Source organism: Lethenteron reissneri, unplaced genomic scaffold (genome assembly GCF_015708825.2).
Source record: "Lethenteron reissneri isolate LAM-NWPU_2019-01 unplaced genomic scaffold, ASM1570882v1 scaffold_1640, whole genome shotgun sequence".
Taxonomy (NCBI): Eukaryota; Metazoa; Chordata; class Hyperoartia; order Petromyzontiformes; family Petromyzontidae; genus Lethenteron; species Lethenteron reissneri.
The window spans coordinates 1,030,971-1,050,781 of NW_026891378.1; the positions used below are offsets into that span (position 1 = coordinate 1,030,971).

General features: G+C 44.7%; 2 protein-coding genes across 7 annotated transcripts in view; both read right to left on the reverse strand.

The window, feature by feature from the left end:
- LOC133339164 (lamprin 1.8-10-like) overlaps window positions 1-5,942 on the reverse strand; it is a 29,763-nt gene extending 23,821 nt beyond the window's left edge. For 2 of the 5 annotated variants that reach the window (XM_061547310.1, XM_061547311.1), the window contains exons 1-4: window positions 5,762-5,942; window positions 4,921-4,980; window positions 3,924-4,097; window positions 1,492-1,566 (exon numbers count right to left, since the gene is read on the reverse strand). In XM_061547310.1, the coding sequence (XP_061403294.1) occupies window positions 1,492-1,566; window positions 3,924-4,097; window positions 4,921-4,980; window positions 5,762-5,822 (370 nt within the window). In that variant the 5' untranslated portion in view covers window positions 5,823-5,942. Of the gene's footprint in view, window positions 1-570; window positions 613-1,258; window positions 1,304-1,491; window positions 1,567-3,923; window positions 4,098-4,920; window positions 4,981-5,761 lie in introns of all 5 variants that reach the window. The other 3 variants (XM_061547312.1, XM_061547309.1, XM_061547313.1) reach the window with 3 other exon arrangements.
- Window positions 5,943-12,747: 6,805 nt separating this feature from the next.
- LOC133339165 (lamprin 1.8-10-like) lies at window positions 12,748-19,046 on the reverse strand. Of its 2 annotated transcripts, none has more exons than XM_061547315.1 (7): window positions 18,866-19,046; window positions 18,024-18,083; window positions 17,100-17,252; window positions 14,650-14,724; window positions 14,417-14,461; window positions 13,729-13,770; window positions 12,748-13,047 (listed from the first exon to the last, which is right to left on the reverse strand). In XM_061547315.1, exons 1-5 carry the CDS (start codon window positions 18,924-18,926, stop codon window positions 14,427-14,429), a joined length of 384 nt encoding a protein of 127 aa, XP_061403299.1. In that variant the 5' UTR covers window positions 18,927-19,046; the 3' UTR covers window positions 12,748-13,047; window positions 13,729-13,770; window positions 14,417-14,426. The 2 variants fall into 2 exon arrangements, with proteins under 2 accessions (XP_061403299.1, XP_061403298.1); XM_061547314.1 differs by having other exon boundaries at window positions 17,079-17,252.
- Window positions 19,047-19,811: the final 765 nt, after the last annotated feature.

Below are 19,811 nucleotides of genomic sequence, written 5' to 3' on the forward strand. Positions count from 1 at the left end.
GATCGGACCAAACCTGTATCTCTAAGAATATTTTAAGAACCCTTCACCACTGGAGCTATGAACTTTAAAATCATCTATATTTATAACGCATTTCTTTAGAACAGCTTTTTGTGTTCAGTTGGTTGTCCTTCCACGCTTCCGATGAGCGCGGTTGGCTATGTACGGCGCCAAAGAAGTTCAACATATACATAATACGTGTCCCCTCCCCTCCTTCCACAACCCCGATCATACACTCTAACAATTTCTCACTGAAATCGACTCGGGTTTAGCCCAGAGTTTGCTAGTTCCCACGTGGGGTGAAAAATAATTGCCACTTCCTTTTAAAAGAACAAGCCATGCTTGTGTCTGGGGGGATGGGTGAGGCATAATGATAAAGGCGTCGGGCCTGGGGAATAAAACTCCGCATACAGAGGAGGAATTCGTGAACCATGAACTTTCCAGATGATCTAAGGAAATTAAAACATCGCGTCAAATAAGTTCAGAAGGCAGCACGAACTTTTAACGCCGCAAATGCGGGCATGGGCCAACTAGTGCCAAGAATAATGGAACACATTTGCATGGAATAGTTACCTGGTGTGGCAAGTCAACGATCGCCCAGCAATTCTCCTGTCACTGTACACGGACATACAAACACACCCACGACACATTTAGACAACAGCAACAACAGCCCCTGTCGAATCACCACTAAAATGATGGTGACGTCACAATGGTGCTTTGCAAGGCTAAGTGCACGTTGACTGGGTCAGGTGATATGTGGAAGGCACTTGATGCTGGCAGGTCATGGTTACAAACCGAGCTGCTATATACTGACTGACTGAGATGACTTGCAGATGTTCTCATCACTGTGTTAACTTACCACATTTTATCATCCATGTGGTTGCTCTGGTCATTGTTGTGAGCGTTACCCTCTATTGTTGTCGTTCGGGGACAATAACCTTCATGTGTTCTCTAATCCACGTGTCCCTCCACTGTGTCGAGGAATGTGCATCTCTACACTTTTAATCGCTTTGCCACAAATCCACCCAGAAGCTTCAATACTCTATTTTGGAAGGTTATACTCGGTTCGGGAGGTTTGGCTATTATTTTCTCAAGTTTGAGGATCTCTGCATAGGTCTGAGTTTTTGTAAGTCTATGGATGTCTGGGAACAGTTATGGGTCTCTCGAGAAGTGTTTTGGGAGTCTGGGTAGGTGTATGAGTCTCTGTCTTAGTGTACGGGTCTCTGCATGAGCCTATGGTGTCTCTGCGACCTTCACTTACCGGTGACGACCTAGATGGCACCAACAAAAGGCGCCAACGGGGCAGCTGCATACACAGCACATATCGCAGTACAAAGGTTAACGGAGATTCACGTTTGAGAGTAAATGACGCATACAACAGTCAACGAGCACAGTCCTTAATACACGCATTAAACAACACTCCGTAGCTGAGCTGTATAAACGAAGGAACATTTATGCGCCGGGAATTTGCCGGCGGGAAAGAGAAACCCTCACCGATTTTGCCTTTCACCGCGTGAGGAGCCACCACACCAGCGCCAATGCCGAGGGGGTAGCCGAGTCCGCCGAGGGCTGCAAACAACACACACAGGATGGAGGGTTAATGGTGCTTAAACATTAAACCTCGCCCAGCACGTTTCGAATTAGCACGGTTTGCAACGTACGGGTGTGATAGTTGTTCTAACATACACACGCTCGCAGCGGCTTTTGGCTGGCCATCGAACAAAGACCGTCACCGCATCATCGCGCGGCCCTTTCAGATGCACTCTTGCGGCCATTTGCAACGCTCTTCCGATATTAGGAAGTCACTGGAGGCATGGTAATTTTACATCATCTAGATTGAAAACTGATTTCTTGCGAACTGCTTCTCGTCTTTAGTTGTCCTTCCTCCACACCTCCGATTAGCACAGTTGGCTAGGTACGTGTTTTGTGTTTTGACTTAAAACTGCAGGAATTCATATTCTTGGTTATTTCGGTAAAATCACGTAGATATAAAAAAATATGAAAACGAAAAGTAAATTTAATTAAATTACGAGGTTTCGATCACAACACAAGCGATCGTCATTGCTTGTGTTGTGATCGAAACGTCATTTTTATTCCACAAAATACTCATGGCCCAACTACCGTCTTGTCATCGGTTGCTGTTGCTTTAACCTCGGACAAACTACCGGTTAGGTTTCATTATAAAACAACAACAGTGGTTGTTGAAATTAATGATATCGATGATGATCGTTAAAGATTAGACTATTTAAATCCCCATACACCACCAACGCAACATTCCCGAACGTTTGAGCCTTTGCGTTTTGAAGCGAAAAATATTCCGCACAAATAGAACCGGTCGCTACTGAATTAACGTGGCAATAACTTTACATAACCAATTATACCAGCCCTTGACACCCGGTCCATGCTTGGCGGTTTGTCGCCCAATCTAAGAGCTATCCAGGCTCTAGATCTGCTTAACTTCTGAGATATGATTTCATTGGGGAAATGCAGTTCTGCATCTCTTCACCCGGAAATATGAAATGGGCTTGGCACAATTTTTGCCGATCGCCAGATTGCGTGCGGTGGAGGGGAACTGTGAGAAGTGACTCCCACCTCCGTGAACTCCTACGTTCCGGCATTGAAAATTAGACCGGATAAATCAAATATCCTGTATAGCTCACCTCTCATTGAGGCACCTGCCACCAGTGGCAGTTGTATTGCTGCACCTTCATCCATGATGAGAATAAGAATAGGATTTGGCGTCCTCTGGTCTAACACTGTGTTTGAGACTAAGCTCTAAAGAAAGCTTTCTCTGGTGTGGACCAATCAGTTTCAAAGACAATGCATCATATATTTTCAGAACATGTTTTTTGTTTGTATTTTCACCACAAGAACATGTGGTTAATGCAGACATAATTCCTTGCAAAAGGTTTAAGTTTGGTGTTTTAACATCTTAACATCTGTTTTGTTGCCAGAAAAAATGGGAAAACATATTCTTCAGAATAGGATTTATCCTTATTCCTATACATACATTTTTCCACTCCCCTCTACCGTAATAGATTCAATATTGACTGCAATCATGGCAAACCAATTTTGCTCGTGACTCACGTTCATCTTTGGGTGTCGTGGTGATGGTGTTAGTAGGGGAGGGGATTTAAAGATTTAATTCAAACAATTAGGTAGGGGTGGGGGACACATGCAAGGGCATGCACGTGCAGCATACCCACCGCGGTGATAGGGGGTGCATGGTATCCGAGCCCACCATAAGGGTGAACGAGCTCAGCTGCTAGGGAAAGACAGTTCTGTGTTTAATGGGCGGGGGGGAAGAGATTCGATGTGAGGTTGACAGGGGATTGATGTGAAACGGTGGTTGAGATGTTAACTACCTCGCCTGGTATAGAGGAGGTCATGGGTTCGATTCCGACCCAGACGATGCATGTTGTATATTTGGAGTTTGTGTGTTCTCCCCCGTGGTGGTCACATGGGGGTTTTATTTCACCTCCACATTTAGAAACATGCGTTCAGAGTCTTTGCCTGATTTAATTTTCCACATTTCGTTGGGCTATCGTTTGTGGCCAGGTCGCTTCTGAAAAATAGCTGCATATCTTAGTGGGTCTACCAACCGCTCTGCTTTGACTGGTCCAGATGGGTCGAGTGGGCGTGGCTGTCCGAAGAGGGCGGGTGCTGATGTTCGTTTAGAGAGCAGCTGAGCCTAACTGACCAGGTGGCTCCGCCATAGAGCTGAGCAGCTCGCAATCATGAAGTTGAGAGTTAAAATCTTGGTTGATGGCTAAAACAAGTACACTTAGTAGGGAAGATCAACAGTGGTTTGTCGTGTGAATCAAATCTCCCCTTGCCATGGGAGTGTGGAATTTCCAATGCTAATTTGACCTTGACTTGTTTTGTACGGGTGGTCGAGTGTGTGGCATAGTGTATGGATCTGTTACCAGCATGGTGCGTGTAGGCACCTCCAAGGGCCGCTCCGTGATAGCCGAGACCACCATAGCCCAGACCACCATAGCCCAGACCTCCATAGCCCAGACCTCCATAGCCCAGACCTCCATAGCCCAGGCCTCCATAGCCTAGGCCTCCATAGCCCAGGCCTCCATAGCCCAGGCCTCCTATAATAGCGAGAGGGAATAGAATGGAGAATGTGGGTTCAGGCTCTATCATGCGTTGCATATAGATGTATATAGAACAGGATTATTCGTGAGACTGATGTGAGTAAAATGGGCCAACGCTTTACCCACTATAAGTTGTCCACGGGTTAACGATGAGACATCGGGAGGTAGGGAGACACATTGTAAAAAAAACACGTTCAAATGCGTACACAAATGAGAGTTTATGTGCATGTAAGAATGTGTGTTTGTGAGCATGTGTGAGTGGGTGCATGAAAATGCGAGTGAGTATTAGGATGTGAGCGACTATGTACGCGTGAGAATATGAGCGTGCGTGTTGGCCTGTGGCCACATTTAAACAATTAAGATTCTGCCGACTGCTGAACTATGCTGCCTGCTGGCCTATGCTTTCATTTCTTTGAATGGTCCCTCCTTTATATGGGTTGTGTGTGTGTGTTTTTAACATGTCGCCATTTTTTTCAAGTTACAGGTTTTTATTTATTTAATTGGAGGTCACTTATTTGGGCTTTCTCATCATGCCCCGTCATCCACATGTCTATTTAGATTTTAGACCATGCAACACGTTAACTAAAATCGCCTTAGAGCAATATAATATACGATATGACTGTCACTATGTTGAACATCTTTCGCACCCTTCATAGCCAACCGTGTTAATCGAAGGTTCGAGCCATCATAACCGCACTAATTGGGCACTCCATTCATTCACATTTTTCCAATGCACTGGCAACAGCACTGTTTAGACCGTTTCGCATTGTGATTCAGTGAGTGAGTGTAGTGGCGCTGAGTTGTAATGAATCTCACTCACCCACAGGGTGGCCCAGGAATCCCGTAGATACAGTGCTCACAGTCTGCTTGCCAACGACAGCTGTGGCAAGGCAGAGACACGCACGCAACACAAATAGACACAGAGACAAAAACAATCCCCTTCATTGCCTGCATAGCATGTTAGAGCAAGTGCTGTTAGAAGGCATAACAGCCTTGGTCTCCCCACTGGTGATGTCCATACACTGACCCCTACAATTATTTTTAATGATGAGTGAAAGAAAGGCCCAGGACCAGTTCAAATATTCTCCACCGTTATTAGTTGTGAGTGGGAATCGAACTTAGGTCACCGGTTTATAGCACAGTGCGCTACACACTACACCACATTGCTCCCACAAGGATTCCCCCTATAGCCTTAAACTGTTGGGGCAAGTGTTGTTCACGAGTAGTAATTATTTAGGTAGGTAACGGCACACAAGCGGGTAAATGACCAGCACCACAGAAATCAAAAAGGTTAAGACAGCCATAGAAGCATACACACGGACACACAAATAGATGCACAGACTTAATCTTTTTTTTATTTTACCATGTAAGGTCGACTGAGCTATATAGCTCTTTTTTAGAAGCGACCTGGTCACGATTGATAGCTTAACAAAGTGGCTGATGTGGAAATGTATAGCAGCAGCCAAACACTCTAAACACATGTTTCTGAATGTGGAGGGGAAAATTAGAGAACCTGGATAAAAATCCTCACCACCACACAGACTCGCACAGAGACATCCATAGACACTCAAAGTCAGACGCAGTCTCGCACTCACAGAGATCCACAGATAGACACACAAAAATACAGACTCACACTCACACAGAGATTCCATCCAACTTACGCGTCGCAGTGGCGAGGTGAAAGAGGGCGAGGACGAGGAGAGCTTGAATAGCGGCGGCCATTTTGCTTTCGGGGTTTTCTGCTTTCGCTGTCGACGACAAGAAAGAAGGGCTTGAGTTGAGGCTGATGAAGCTTCACTTCGGAGTGACGAGCCTGGAGTTTGAGCCCCAGCTTTTAAAGGCAGCAACCAGGGGATGGCTTGGCTTTGACCCAGCCAAGACAAGACCTAGCCTCAATAGCTCCAGTGTAGCGCTGGCAAACGACAAAAGCAAACAACCGCGTCTATTTCCTGTCAAAATACGGGAGGCATTGAAGACTCTCCAAATATTGATGGGGTTTTGGGTTTTTTTTACTTCAGTTTCAGTACATTTCCACTCGATACCACTAAATGTTTCATTTGCCTCGATATTAAACTCAAACTAAATTATTATTTTTTACCAGGTAAGGTCCACTGATAATATGGCTCTTTTTCAGAAGCAACCTGGCCATCACAAATGATAGTACAACGAAGTGGCTGATGAAGCGGTCTACAGGGTACGGTGGTGGAGGCGACGGCTGAGAGACGACGGATAATGAGAAAGGATGAACGATGCTGTGGACGACGCAAGTATGGGATTGAGGTGACGCAAATCGGGGAGCGGTATTCATAAAGTGATGAAGTCTTGGCGAAACGATGCAAAAGGGGGAGATGTGAATCGAGGTATTATTGTTTTAGGAAATCATCCAAATTGAATGAGACCAGCAGGGGACGTGGACAAGAATGTGTGTATGAATGATTTGGAGCTTTCGTGACTGCAGGAACTGTGACTTTACTGAAAAAACCAAAGCGTGTGTATGTATGTTGAACTTCTTCTGCACCGTACGTTTGAAAACGTGCTAATTAGAGGTGCGAGGGAAGGACAATCAACTAAACACGAAAAGCAGTTCTCTAGAAATTGGTTATCAATCGAGATTTAAGAGCGCACAGCTCCCAGTGCTTTCCTAGTATCGGAATAGTGTTCCAGACGGCTGCAGAAGCAAGCATGCCTCTGTTGCCGGCTGCTGTTATTTCGTATCTTTTTCACCCTTTTATATAGTAATCTATTTCATTTCATTGATCTTAATATTAGTTTTGCACTAGTTTTTAGGGGGGGTGGGTTTGCTTTTAACCATTCAACTCACAACCTGACTTGGCCTTCTGTAACCGCCACCACGCACAACCTGTTTTTCCTGGCCACCGTTCATCACGCATAAACACACATTCTGTGTATATGTACACATACTTTTATAAGCTTATATTTACTTTCACATTTAAAAAAAGTTTATTTTTTATTTTTTCAGGTAAGACGCACTGAGCGAGGTAGCACTTTTTCAGAAGTGACGTGCCCACAAATGATTGGCTAATGAAGTGGCTTAACACGTGTAAAACTGTAGCAGCAGCCACTCGAAACGCATGTTTCTTAATGCGGAGGGAAAAACTAGAGAACCTGGATAAAAAAAATCCACGACCACGGGGAGAACATGCAAACTCCAAATATACAGGCATTAGGGTCGAGATCGAGCCCACGATTTCCTGTGTACAAGGCGAGGTAGTTAACAGCTTGCCACATACACCGATTCAGATGAATTCTGACACACACGCACATAGAGCATACACAGACATATACATGCAAATATATATTCGCATGAGCTTTGTACATTAATTAGACAAAGCTCCCCCGTATAGCCTTAACAGATTGTTGGGGCAAGTGCTGTTAGCGAGCACTTGTCGGCCCACATCGCACACGAGGGAGTTTGTGGCCAACACTTCCGACCGCCTTTGTCTCCACCAGTGGCAACGTTTTTATAGTGCACATCACTAATTAAAACATACACATGAACACACCAACGCATATATACAGTACGGTCATATTTCCAAATGCACACACGTAAAGTATATTCACACGACAAAGACACGCAGTCCTATGTTCACTGAATCCACAACATTTACAACACCAGCGAGTGCCGAAGTAACTTAATACGTTTCGTTTGCGTGACAAACCCGTTAACGTATTCTGTCGGCTGGTGGTGGGTTAACGAGACATTCATATTTCTTGGTTCTTTCGGTAAAGTCGCGTGGAAGGAAAATAATAAAATAAAATAAATTCTCACGACGTTTCAGCCACAACGCAAGCAGCCGTCTTTAGGTGGAGAACAGGTCTGTCGAGAAAGCAGAGTCTAAATGAGACATTCATATTCAAGGGATCTAACCCCCAAAACAGACTTTATTATTTGGCCTGAATGTTAAACCGAACAAAGCTGGGGATTTTATTTCAGTCCATCGGTGCCCAGTAGTATTCGTCTTGTCCTGCATCTCGCCGCCGTTGCGTTCTCGGTGAGTAATTGACAGGGTCTGTCGCGTGCCACGTCACGTGATGCAAACGGCGACTCGGGGATTGGCTCCTGAGCCACACGTGCACGTGTATAGGCCACGCCCAGACAGGCACCTGCACGGATTCATGCTCAAGCGGTTTGGCTGCAGCAACCCGTACAAAATTACTGGACATTGATACTTATTAATATTGTCAAATTAAAATATCTCAATAAAAAGCAATGCTGACTGTTGATTTTATTGAGTAGCGACATCTGTTGGGTCGTTCTTGTGTTCCGGCATTAATCATATTTCACCCTTTCCCCCTGTGATGCAAGAGAGGTTTGAAAGGCATAATGAATGGATGAATATATGTGCTCATAGTCGATTCTGGGCATTTGAATGTGCAGCTCTGGCGATTTTTGGCAGCGGCGGTCTCAAAATGGTTGACTATGTACACTGCAAAATAATTTCAACATACTGTCCATCCACAAAGCACCTCTTTGCTTGATTCAGTCTATGGGAGGATTGAGCAGCGTGATGTTGCTTGGCGTTTGGGCCGATGTGGTGTCTCTTGGCAACTTGCAGGGACGAGATCTGAACTTTCGATGTTTATTTTTGTGTAATTGGCTGGGCCTCGTTTTTTGGCCCCCAAAGTGTTTCAAAACTAAAAGGCGTCCGAGATCCCCCTCAATGGCCGCCTTTGTTGAATTACGTTCACAAGCATCAATAACTTCTTTGTTGTTGGTCAATCGGAGGTGAATGCAGGCGTATACAGTAATCGGAAGGTGATTAATACATTATGGTTTGTGAACAAACAAAAAAACAGGCCATTATTCGGGTTAAATTCTTTTTATTTTATGTATTTTCAGTTTTTAAATCCTTTATATTAAGTTCACTTGCTTGCGCGCTTGCGCGCTTACGACCGTGCAAATCTTTCGGTCGTTTTTTAACCCACTTCCCGTTATCCAATCGAGCCGACATTTTGCACACAGACTCGTTGCGTGACAATTTATTTTCGTGAAAATGTTTTTCCATAACTTTACACTTTTTAGGATTTTTTTTAATATTTAATTACCAATTGCTTAATGGTGGCAGGCAATCATCTGACCCATAGGTGGCAGCCATCTCAAGCCAGAGGACGAGAGGACTCTAGCCGTCACGCATATAAAGGATTTATAGTGAGAAACTTTGTTTTTACGGGTTAATTTTTCATTTTTAAACTGCACAGAATGGCCGCCCTGTATCCTCGGACTTGGAATTCAGATTAATGCGTTGATGGGTACAGAATACTTTCATTGTTGATTCAGATAATGAAAAGGGTAGTTTATGTATTCGTTATCAGAACACTATTATTTGTCTCACACTATTATTTGTCTCATTTCCTTGAGCTGTGATCTGTGATAGCCAGGTTGCTCAGTCGGTCTTACTTGATAATGTAAAAATGGTTAATGTTTTAGATACAAAAGTGACTCAGGAGAGTACTTTTTTGAATAAAGTGTTAGCAATTGACATTTTGCTTGAACGCCTTATTATTTATATATTTGTGTATGTAAAAAACGCCGCGGTCCCTAAACTGTGGAATCGGCTCGCACAAAAACAGGCGCCACGTGTCTCAGGCGCCATTGACGTACTTCTCGACCGTTCGTTAATCGAACCGTTGTTTTCAAAAACTTTTTAAATAAGTTTATTTCTACCCCACGCCGACATTTCCATTGTGTGGTTTAGCATGATGGCTTTGGGCAGCAGAGAACACAGGAAAACTCGTAGTAAAAACATTTCTTTAAAACTGATTTTGTATTTGGTTTCTTGTTCTTCTCAGCATCCTGCGATTTGTATGGTTGGCTACCTACCGTCTGAACGAAGTTAAAATACACACGTACATAGGGCAGTGTCTCATCGTCACAATCTATTGGTCCGAATGGTGGGGGCATCTATGAACGTAGCAAAAAAATAATCGACCACACAACCGTGGAAGTAACCGGGAATCCTTTGTCTTTGACGACAGCTATGGACCCACACTGAACCGCGCTCGGAAGCAAGCACGGGAGACGCTCGGCGTACACGTCGTTCCATGAATAGAAAATGTCAAAGAATCGCCAAACTGCGACCGTGGTGAAGCACCAAACCGTCAAACCCATAGCCGAAGAGTTGCACCTTCCACTCCACACCCTGTCGGTATTGCTGAAATCCGTACAGCAGCTACTGCTGCCATGGAATAATTGAAAAACCTTGACGTTCAACTAAGACATCATCTGTACAAACTGTTGCTTCCAATGTCCCCCATGCCTCCCATGATGTACGAAAGAAGATATTGACTTAAAGCTTTCGTGACTGCAGAAATTAATATTTGCATCTTTCGGTAAAGTCACGTAGATAAGTAAAATTAATAAAACTACGTTTCCATCGCAACACAAGTGGTCGTCATCAGGCGGAGAGAAAAAAACAATTCACGTAGATAGGTTCAAATTGATAAAAAATAAATAGTTTTTTGTTTATTTAATTTGATCCAAGGGCAGAGGTCCCATAATGGGTGTCTTCCTCTTTCTGGTTCCTTCAATTTTGCCTAACATAATTTACATTTTCCTTTTGTCCATCCTCATGTGTGTCCGGATAGTGCAAGTTTCCTTCTCATTACTGCCTGCATCATCAATTCGTCTTCTTTTATGTGCGATCCTTTTCTTACTTCGACATTGGTTACTCTATGGCTCCAGTTTAGACGCAGTATCCTGTAGCAATATATTGCAAATGCCAATAGAATCAGAATCTTTATTTAGACTAGAGGAATGGATCAGCTATGAAGCTCTTTTTCACATAAGTCCAATAAGGGCGGATCAGCATATTACCTAAAGTTAGAGACTACAGGCGTGAAGCCTCAGTGCTGGTCTCCCAGCATATCGCCATAATGGCAGTATGTTAACTACCTTGCCTGGTATACAGGAGGATGTGGGTTCGATCCCGACTCTTAACGACTGTATATTTGAAGTTTGCATGTTCTGCCCATGCTTGCATGGATTTATCTCTGATTCCTCTGGTTTTTCCCTTTCATAGAATTCTTGTGAAGCTAATGTGCTGTGTGGCTATGCTGAATCTGTGCAAGCTGTATCTGTAATTCAAGCCGTAACAGTTTAACTGCACTGAAGATTCTGGGTGACCAGGTGTCTGGCAGGTTAATCTTTTTTATATGTGAATGGACTAGAAGGTAAACAGTTTACTACTGTGTACGATTTCCATACTTTGGTTGCTTTGGTTAACGATTGGGTCATGTGAGAGTTGGTGTGTAACAATGTACTTCACGCACCCGTTTGCATGCACATACACGGTAGTTGGTTTATGACGCAATGGCACGCGTAAGGGCATTGAGTACAGATTTTTATTTTAATCCGGAACACAAGAAGGACGTTTCACAGAACATACCCACCCAAGTCGCGTCGGATCAATCCAGAACTTAACAACCTTCATCATACTATCCAACAGACACCTGTCCCATCTCATCGGCCGAGGAATTCAATCGTTAAGCCACTCGTAACTTAACATCCGTTATCCACAGTGCAACTGACTTCCTGGCCAATGAAATCATAATCGTGAATGACAAAACCACGACAGCTGTTAATGACACTTGGCGTGAGCAGACACACATAATCCGGTGTCGAAAATTTTCGACCGACCACTATCAAACGTTTTGGGGTCAAAGTCAACCAGATATTTGACCCACAATGATCTCTAATTCTTGGAAGGAGGATTTGGAGGTGTCCTCACTTCACGACCGGTTAAAACAAAACTCTGGAGCTGACAAGAGCTAAGTAACGATAGGTGTATACTCAGTGCAGGGGGAGGGGGGCACACACAGAGATGGGGAGGGGCGTTTGTAACCCAGATATCATTCGTGTATTTATATTAATCTGTGAATCAAACTCCCATTGGCGTTGCACCCACCATCCCAATCCAGCTGATTTATTTTTGGTTACCTGTCCAGTCGAACAGTCGATTCCTAAGTCCCATTATGATTAAAATGTTAATATATTTTCTTTAACAGCTTTCATCACAGACTAATTTCAGCCGCCCAATTTATTTACTCCCCCAAATTTCAGAATCGGAATCCGTGTGCGTGCTTCCCTCGCCACCAGATATATTTTTTTTACGATTAATGTCAGGGTTTTAAAAAAAGAATATATATATTTTTTGCTATTCGTGGTAGATTTTGTTTTCCTGGTCGTGTTCATTCATCGTCATTTGTGTTAATGCCAAGAAGTTCAGAAAAACATTATGGACAGACGCCAGCAAACCCGCCCACCCACTTGCATCACGACACTCACTCTGTCACACGATGACACACTCATGCACTCAAGGGTCCGAATGGCGTAATTTGCAGGAAATTGGCATAGGAGTAGGGGGTGAGGAACTTAATGAACGGCGAAAAGATAGTATTGCACCGATGATGAGAATTTGTGTAAGAGTCAAGGGCTTGGGTAGGATGGGTGGGTCAGTCGGTATGAATGGGCAGGTATGGGAGGGGAGTAGGTGGTGAACCTATGCTCCCGTTGGTGGGTGGTGGTTGGCGGAGGCTGTCCATAACCTTCCTCAAGTCACTTCTTCACCGGAGTCTTGAGTCACTTCCGCAGGTACCACTTGTTTGAAGTGACTGCAGATGGGACGCAGGGCTGGGCAGGAAATTGGCATAGGAGTAGGGGGTGAGGAACTTAATGAACGGCGAAAAGATAGTATTGCACCGATGATGAGAATTTGTGTAAGAGTCAAGGGCTTGGGTAGGATGGGTGGGTCAGTCGGTATGAATGGGCAGGTATGGGAGGGGAGTAGGTGGTGAACCTATGCTCCCGTTGGTGGGTGGTGGTTGGCGGAGGCTGTCCATAACCTTCCTCAAGTCACTTCTTCACCGGAGTCTTGAGTCACTTCCGCAGGTACCACTTGTTTGAAGTGACTGCAGATGGGACGCAGGGCTGGGCACAGACGCGCACGCATCACAGATCATTAAATTGCACTCAGCAAACGTAGTCTGCCTTCATAGCCAGTATTATAAATCATGAATCTGTGGGTTAGGCCCACACAAAGATCGGACCAAACCTGTATCTCTAAGAATATTTTAAGAACCCTTCACCACTGGAGCTATAAACTTTTAAATCATCTAGATTTATAACGCATTTCTTTAGAACAGCTTTTTGTGTTCAGTTGGTTGTCCTTCCGCGCTTCCGATGAGCGCGGTTGGCTACGTACGGCGCCAAAGAAGTTCAACATATACATAATACGTGTCCCCTCCCCTCCTTCCACAACCCCGATCATACACTCTAACAATTTCTCACTGAAATCGACTCGGGTTTAGCCCAGAGTTTGCTAGTTCCCACGTGGGGTGAAAACTAATTGCCACTTCCTTTTAAAAGAACAAGCCATGCTTGTGTCTGGGGGAATGGGTGAGGCATAATGATAAAGGCGTCGGGCCTGGGGAATAAAACTCCGCATACAGAGGAGGAATTCGTGAACCACGAACTTTCCAGATGATCTAAGGAAATTAAAACATCGCGTCAAATAAGTTCAGAAGGCAGCACGAACTTTTAACGCCGCAAATGCGGGCATGGGCCAACTAGTGCCAAGAATAATGGAACACATTTGCATGGAATAGTTACCTGGTGTGGCAAGTCAACGATCGCCCAGCAATTCTCCTGTCACTGTGCACGGACATACAAACACACCCACGACACATTTAGACAACAGCAACAACAGCCCCTGTCGAATCACCACTAAAATGATGGTGACGTCACAATGGTGCTTTGCAAGGCTAAGTGCACGTTGACTGGGTCAGGTGATATGTGGAAGGCACTTGATGCTGGCAGGTCATGGTTACAAACCGAGCTGCTATGTACTGACTGACTGAGATGACTTGCAGATATTCTCATCACTGTGTTAACTTACCACATTTTATCATCCATGTGGTTGCTCTGGTCATTGTTGTGAGCGTTACCCTCTATTGTTGTCGTTCGGGGACAATAACCTTCATGTGTTCTCTAATCCACGTGTCCCTCCACTGTGTCGAGGAATGTGCATCTCTACACTTTTAATCGCTTTGCCACAAATCCACCCAGAAGCTTCAATACTCTATTTTGGAAGGTTATACTCGGTTCGGGAGGTTTGGCTATTATTTTCTCAAGTTTGAGGATCTCTGTATAGGTCTGAGTTTTTGTAAGTGTATGGATGTCTGGGAACAGTTATTGGTCTCTCGAGAAGTGTTTTGGGAGTCTGGGTAGGTGTATGAGTCTCTGTCTTAGTGTACGGGTCTCTGCATGAGCCTATGGTGTCTCTGCGACCTTCACTTACCGGTGACGACCTAGATGGCACCAACAAAAGGCGCCAACGGGGCAGCTGCATACACAGCACATATCGCAGTACAAAGGTTAACGGAGATTCACGTTTGAGAGTAAATGACGCATCCAACAGTCAACGAGCACAGTCCTTAATACACGCATTAAACAACACTCCGTAGCTGAGCTGTATAAACGAAGGAACATTTATGCGTCGGGAATTTGCCGGCGGGAAAGAGAAACCCTCACCGATTTTGCCTTTCACCGCGTGAGGAGCCACCACACCGGCGCCAATGCCGAGGGGGTAGCCGAGTCCGCCGAGGGCTGCAAACAACACACACAGGATGGAGGGTTAAATGGTGGTTAAACGTTAAACCTCGCCCAGCACGTTTCGAATTAGCACGGTTTGCAACGTACGGGTGTGATAGTTGTTCTAACATACACACGCTCGCAGCGGCTTTTGGCTGGCCATCGAACAAGGACCGTCACCGCATCATCGCGCGGCCCTTTCAGATGCGCTCTTGCGGCCATTTGCAACGCTCTTCCGATATTAGGAAGCCACTGGAGCCATGGTAATTTTACATCATCTAGATTGAAAACTGATTTCTTGCGAACTGCTTCTCGTCTTTAGTTGTCCTTCCTCCACACCTCCGATTAGCACAGTTGGCTAGGTACGTTTTTTGTGTTTTGACTTAAAACTGCAGGAATTCATATTCTTGGTTATTTCGGTAAAGTAATGTAGATATAAAAAAATATAAAAACGAAAAGTAAATTAAATTAAATTATGAGGTTTCGATCACAACACAAGCGATCGTCATTGCTTGTGTTGTGATCGAAACGTCATTTTTATTCCACAAAATACTCACGGTCCAACTACCGTCTTGTCATCGGTTGCTGTTGCTTTAACCTCGGACAAACTACCGGTTAGGTTTCATTATAAAACAACAACAGTGGTTGTTAAAATTAATGATATCGATGATGATCGTTAAAGATTAGACTATTTAAATCCCCATACACCACCGACGCAACATTCCCGAACGTTTGAGCCTTTGCGTTTTGAAGCGAAAATATTCCGCACAAATAGAACCGGTCACTACTGAATTAACGTGGCAATAACTTTACAGAAACAATTATAACAGCGTTTGACACCCGGTCCATGCTTGGCGGTTTGTCGCCCAATCAAAGAGCTATCCAGGCTCAAGATCTGCTTAACTTCTAAGATATGATTTCATTGGGGAAGTGCAGTTCTGCATCTCTTCACCCGGAAATATGAAATGGGCTCGGCACAGTTTTTGCCGATCGCCAGATTGCGTGCGGTGGAGGGGAACTGTGGGAAGTGACTCCCACCTCTGTAAACTCCTACGTTCCGGCATTGAAAATTAGACCGGATAAATCAAATATCCTGTAGAGCTCACCTCTCATTGAGGCACCTGCCACCAGTGGCAGTTGTATTGCTGCACCTTCATCCATGATGAGAATAAGAATAGGATTTAGCATCCTCTGGTCTAACAATGTTTGAGACTAAGCTCTAAAGAAAGCTTTCTCTGGTGTGGACCAATCAGTTTCAAAGACAATGCATCATATATTTTCAGAGCATGTTTTTTGTTCGTATTTCCACCACAAGAACATGTGGTTAATGCAGACATAATTCCTTGCAAAAGGTTTAAGTTTGGTGTTTTAACATCTTAACATCTGTTTTGTTGCCAGAAAAAATGGGAAAACCTATTCTTCAGAATAGGATTTATCCTTATTCCTATACATACATTTTTCCACTCCCTTCTACCGTAATAGATTCAATGTTGCCTGCAATCATGGCAAACCAATTTTGCTCGTGACTCACGTTCATCTTTGGGTGTCGTGGTGATGGTGTTAGTAGGGGAGGGGATTTTAAGATTTAATTCAAACAATTAGGTAGGGGTGGGGGGCACATGCAAGGGCATGCACGTGCAGCATACCCACCGCAGTGATAGGGGGTGCATGGTATCCGAGCCCACCATAAGGGTGAACGAGCTCAGCTGCCAGGGAAAGACAGTTCTGTGTTTAATGGGCGGGGGGAAGAGATTCGATGTGAGGTTGACAGGGGATTGATGTGAAACGGTGGTTGAGATGTTAACAACCTCGCCTGGTATAGAGGAGGTCATGGGTTCGATTCCGACCCAGACGATGCATGTTGTATATTTGGAGTTTGTGTGTTCTCCCCCGTGGTGGTCACGTGGGGGTTTTATTTCACCTCCACATTTAGAAACATGCGTTCAGAGTGTTTGCCTGATTTAATTTTCCATATTTCGTTGGGCTATCGTTTGTGGCCAGGTCGCTTCTGAAAAATAGCTGAATATCTTAGTGGGTCTACCAACCGCTCTGCTTTGACTGGTCCAGATGGGTCGAGTGGGCGTGGCTGTCCGAAGAGGGCGGGTGCTGATGTTCGTTTAGAGAGCAGCTGAGCCTAACTGACCAGGTGGCTCCGCCATAGAGCTGAGCAGCTCGCAATCATGAAGTTGAGAGTTAAAATCTTGGTTGATGGCTAAAACAAGTACACTTAGTAGGGAAGATCAACAGTGGTTTGTCGTGTGAATCAACTCTCCCCTTGCCATGGGAGTGTGGAATTTCCAATGCTAATTTGACCATGACTTGTTTTGTACGGGTGGTCGAGTGTGTGGCATAGTGTATGGATCTGTTACCAGCATGGTGCGTGTAGGCACCTCCAAGGGCCGCTCCGTGATAGCCGAGACCACCATAGCCCAGACCACCATAGCCCAGACCTCCATAGCCCAGACCTCCATAGCCCAGACCTCCATAGCCCAGGCCTCCATAGCCTAGGCCTCCATAGCCCAGGCCTCCATAGCCCAGGCCTCCTATAATAGCGAGAGGGTATTGAATGGAGAATGTGGGTTCAGGCTCTATCATGCGTTGCATATAGATGTATATAGAACAGGGTTATTCGTGAGACTGATGTGAGTAAAATGGGCCAACGCTTTACCCACTATAAGTTGTCCACGGGTTAACGATGAGACATCGGGAGGTAGGGAGACACATTGTAAAAAAAACACGTTCAAATGCGTACACAAATTAGAGTTCATGTGCATGTAAGAATGTGTGTTTGTGAGCATGTGTGAGTGGGTGCATGAAAATGTGAGTATTAGGATGTGAGCAACTATGTACGCGTGAGAATATGAGTGCGTGTTGGCCTGTGGCCACATTTAAAGAATTAAGATTCTGACGACTGCTGAACTATGCTGTCTGCTGGCCTATGCTTTCATTTCTTTGGGTTATGTGTGTGTTTTTAACATGTCGCCATTTTTTTGCAATTGGAGGTCACTTATTTGGGCTTTCTCCTCATGCCCCGTCATCAACATGTCTATTTAGATTTTAGACCATGCAACACGTTAACTAAAATCGCCTTAGAGCAATATAATATACGATATGACTCTGTCACTATGTTGAACATCTTTCGCACCCTACAGAGCCAACCGTGTTAATCGAAGGTTCGAGCCATCATAACCGCACTAATTGGGCACTCCATTCACATTTTTCCAATGCACTGGCAACAGCACTGTTTATACCGTTTCGCATTGTGATTCAGTGAGTGAGTGTAGTGGATCTGAGTTGTAATGAACCTCACTCACCCACAGGGTGGCCCAGGAATCCCGTAGATACAGTGCTCACAGTCTGCTTGCCAACGACAGCTGTGGCAAGGCAGAGACACGCACGCAACACAAATAGACACAGACAAAAACAATCCCCTTCATTGCCTACATAGCATATTGGGGCAAGTGCTGTTAAAAGACATAACGGCCAGGAGTCTTTGTCTCCCCACTGGTGGTGTTCATACACTGACCCCTACAATTAATTTTAATGATGAGTGAAAGAAAGGCCCAGGACCAGTTCATATATTCTCCACCGTTATTAGTTGTGAGTGGGAATCGAACTTAGGTCACCGGTTTATAGCACAGTGCGCTACACACTACACCACATTGCTCCCACAAGGATTCCCCCTATAGCCTTAAACTGTTGGGGCAAGTGTTGTTCACGAGTAGTAATTTATTTAGGTAAGTAACGGCACACAAGCAGGTGGATGACCATCACCACAGAAATCAAAAAGGTTAAGACAGCCATAGAAGCGTACACACGGACACACAAATAGATGCACAGACTTAATCTTTTTTTTACCATATAAGGTCGACTGAGCTATGTAGCTCTTTTTCAGAAGCGACCTGGTCACGATTGATAGCTTAACAAAGTGGCTGATGTGGAAATGTATAGCAGCAGCCAAACACTCTAAACACATGTTTCTGAATGTGGAGGGGAAAATTAGAGAACCTGGATAAAAATCCTCACCACCACACAGACTCGCACAGAGACATCCATAGACACTCAAAGTCAGACGCAGTCTCGCACTCACAGAGATCCACAGATAGACACACAAAAATACAGACTCACACTCACACAGAGATTCCATCCAACTTACGCGTCGCAGTGGCGAGGTGAAAGAGGGCGAGGACGAGGAGAGCTTGAATAGCGGCGGCCATTTTGCTTTCGGGGTTTTCTGCTTTCGCTGTCGACGACAAGAAAGAAGGGCTTGAGTTGAGGCTGATGAAGCTTCACTTCGGAGTGACGAGCCTGGAGTTTGAGCCCCAGCTTTTAAAGGCAGCAACCAGGGGCTGGCTTGGCTTTGACCCAGCCAAGACAAGACCGAGCCTCAATAGCTCCAGTGTAGCGTTGGCAAACGCCAAAAGCAAAGCACCGCGTCTGTTTCCTGTCAAAATACGGGAGGCATTTAAGCCTCTCCAAATATTTATGGGGTTTTGGGTTTTTTTTACTTGAGTTTCAGTACATTTCTACTCGACACCACTAAATGTCTCATTTGCCTCGATATTAAACCAAATTATTTTTTACCAGGTAAGGTCCACTGTTAATATGGCTCTTTCAGAAACAACCTGGCCATCACAAATGATAGTACAACGAAGTGGCTGATGAAGCGGTCTACAGGGTAAGGTGGTGGAGGCGAAGGCTGAGAGACGACGGATAATGAGAAAGGATGAACGATGCTGTGGACGACGCAAGTATGGGATTGAGGTGACGCAAATCGGGGAGTGGTATTCATAAAGTGATGACGTCTTAGCGAAACGATGCAAAAGGGGGAGATGTGAATCGAGGTATTATTGTTTTAGGAAATCATCCAAATTAAATGAGACCAGCAGGGGACGTGGACAAGAATGTGTGTATGAATGATTTGGAGCTTTCGTGACTGCAGGAACTGTGACTTTACTGAGAAAACCAAAGCGTGTGTATGTATGTTGAACTTCTTCTGCACCGTACGTTTGAAAACGTGATAATTAGAGGTGCGAGGGAAGGACAATCAACTAAACACGAAAAGGAGTTCTCTAGAAATTGGTTTTCAATCGAGATTTAAG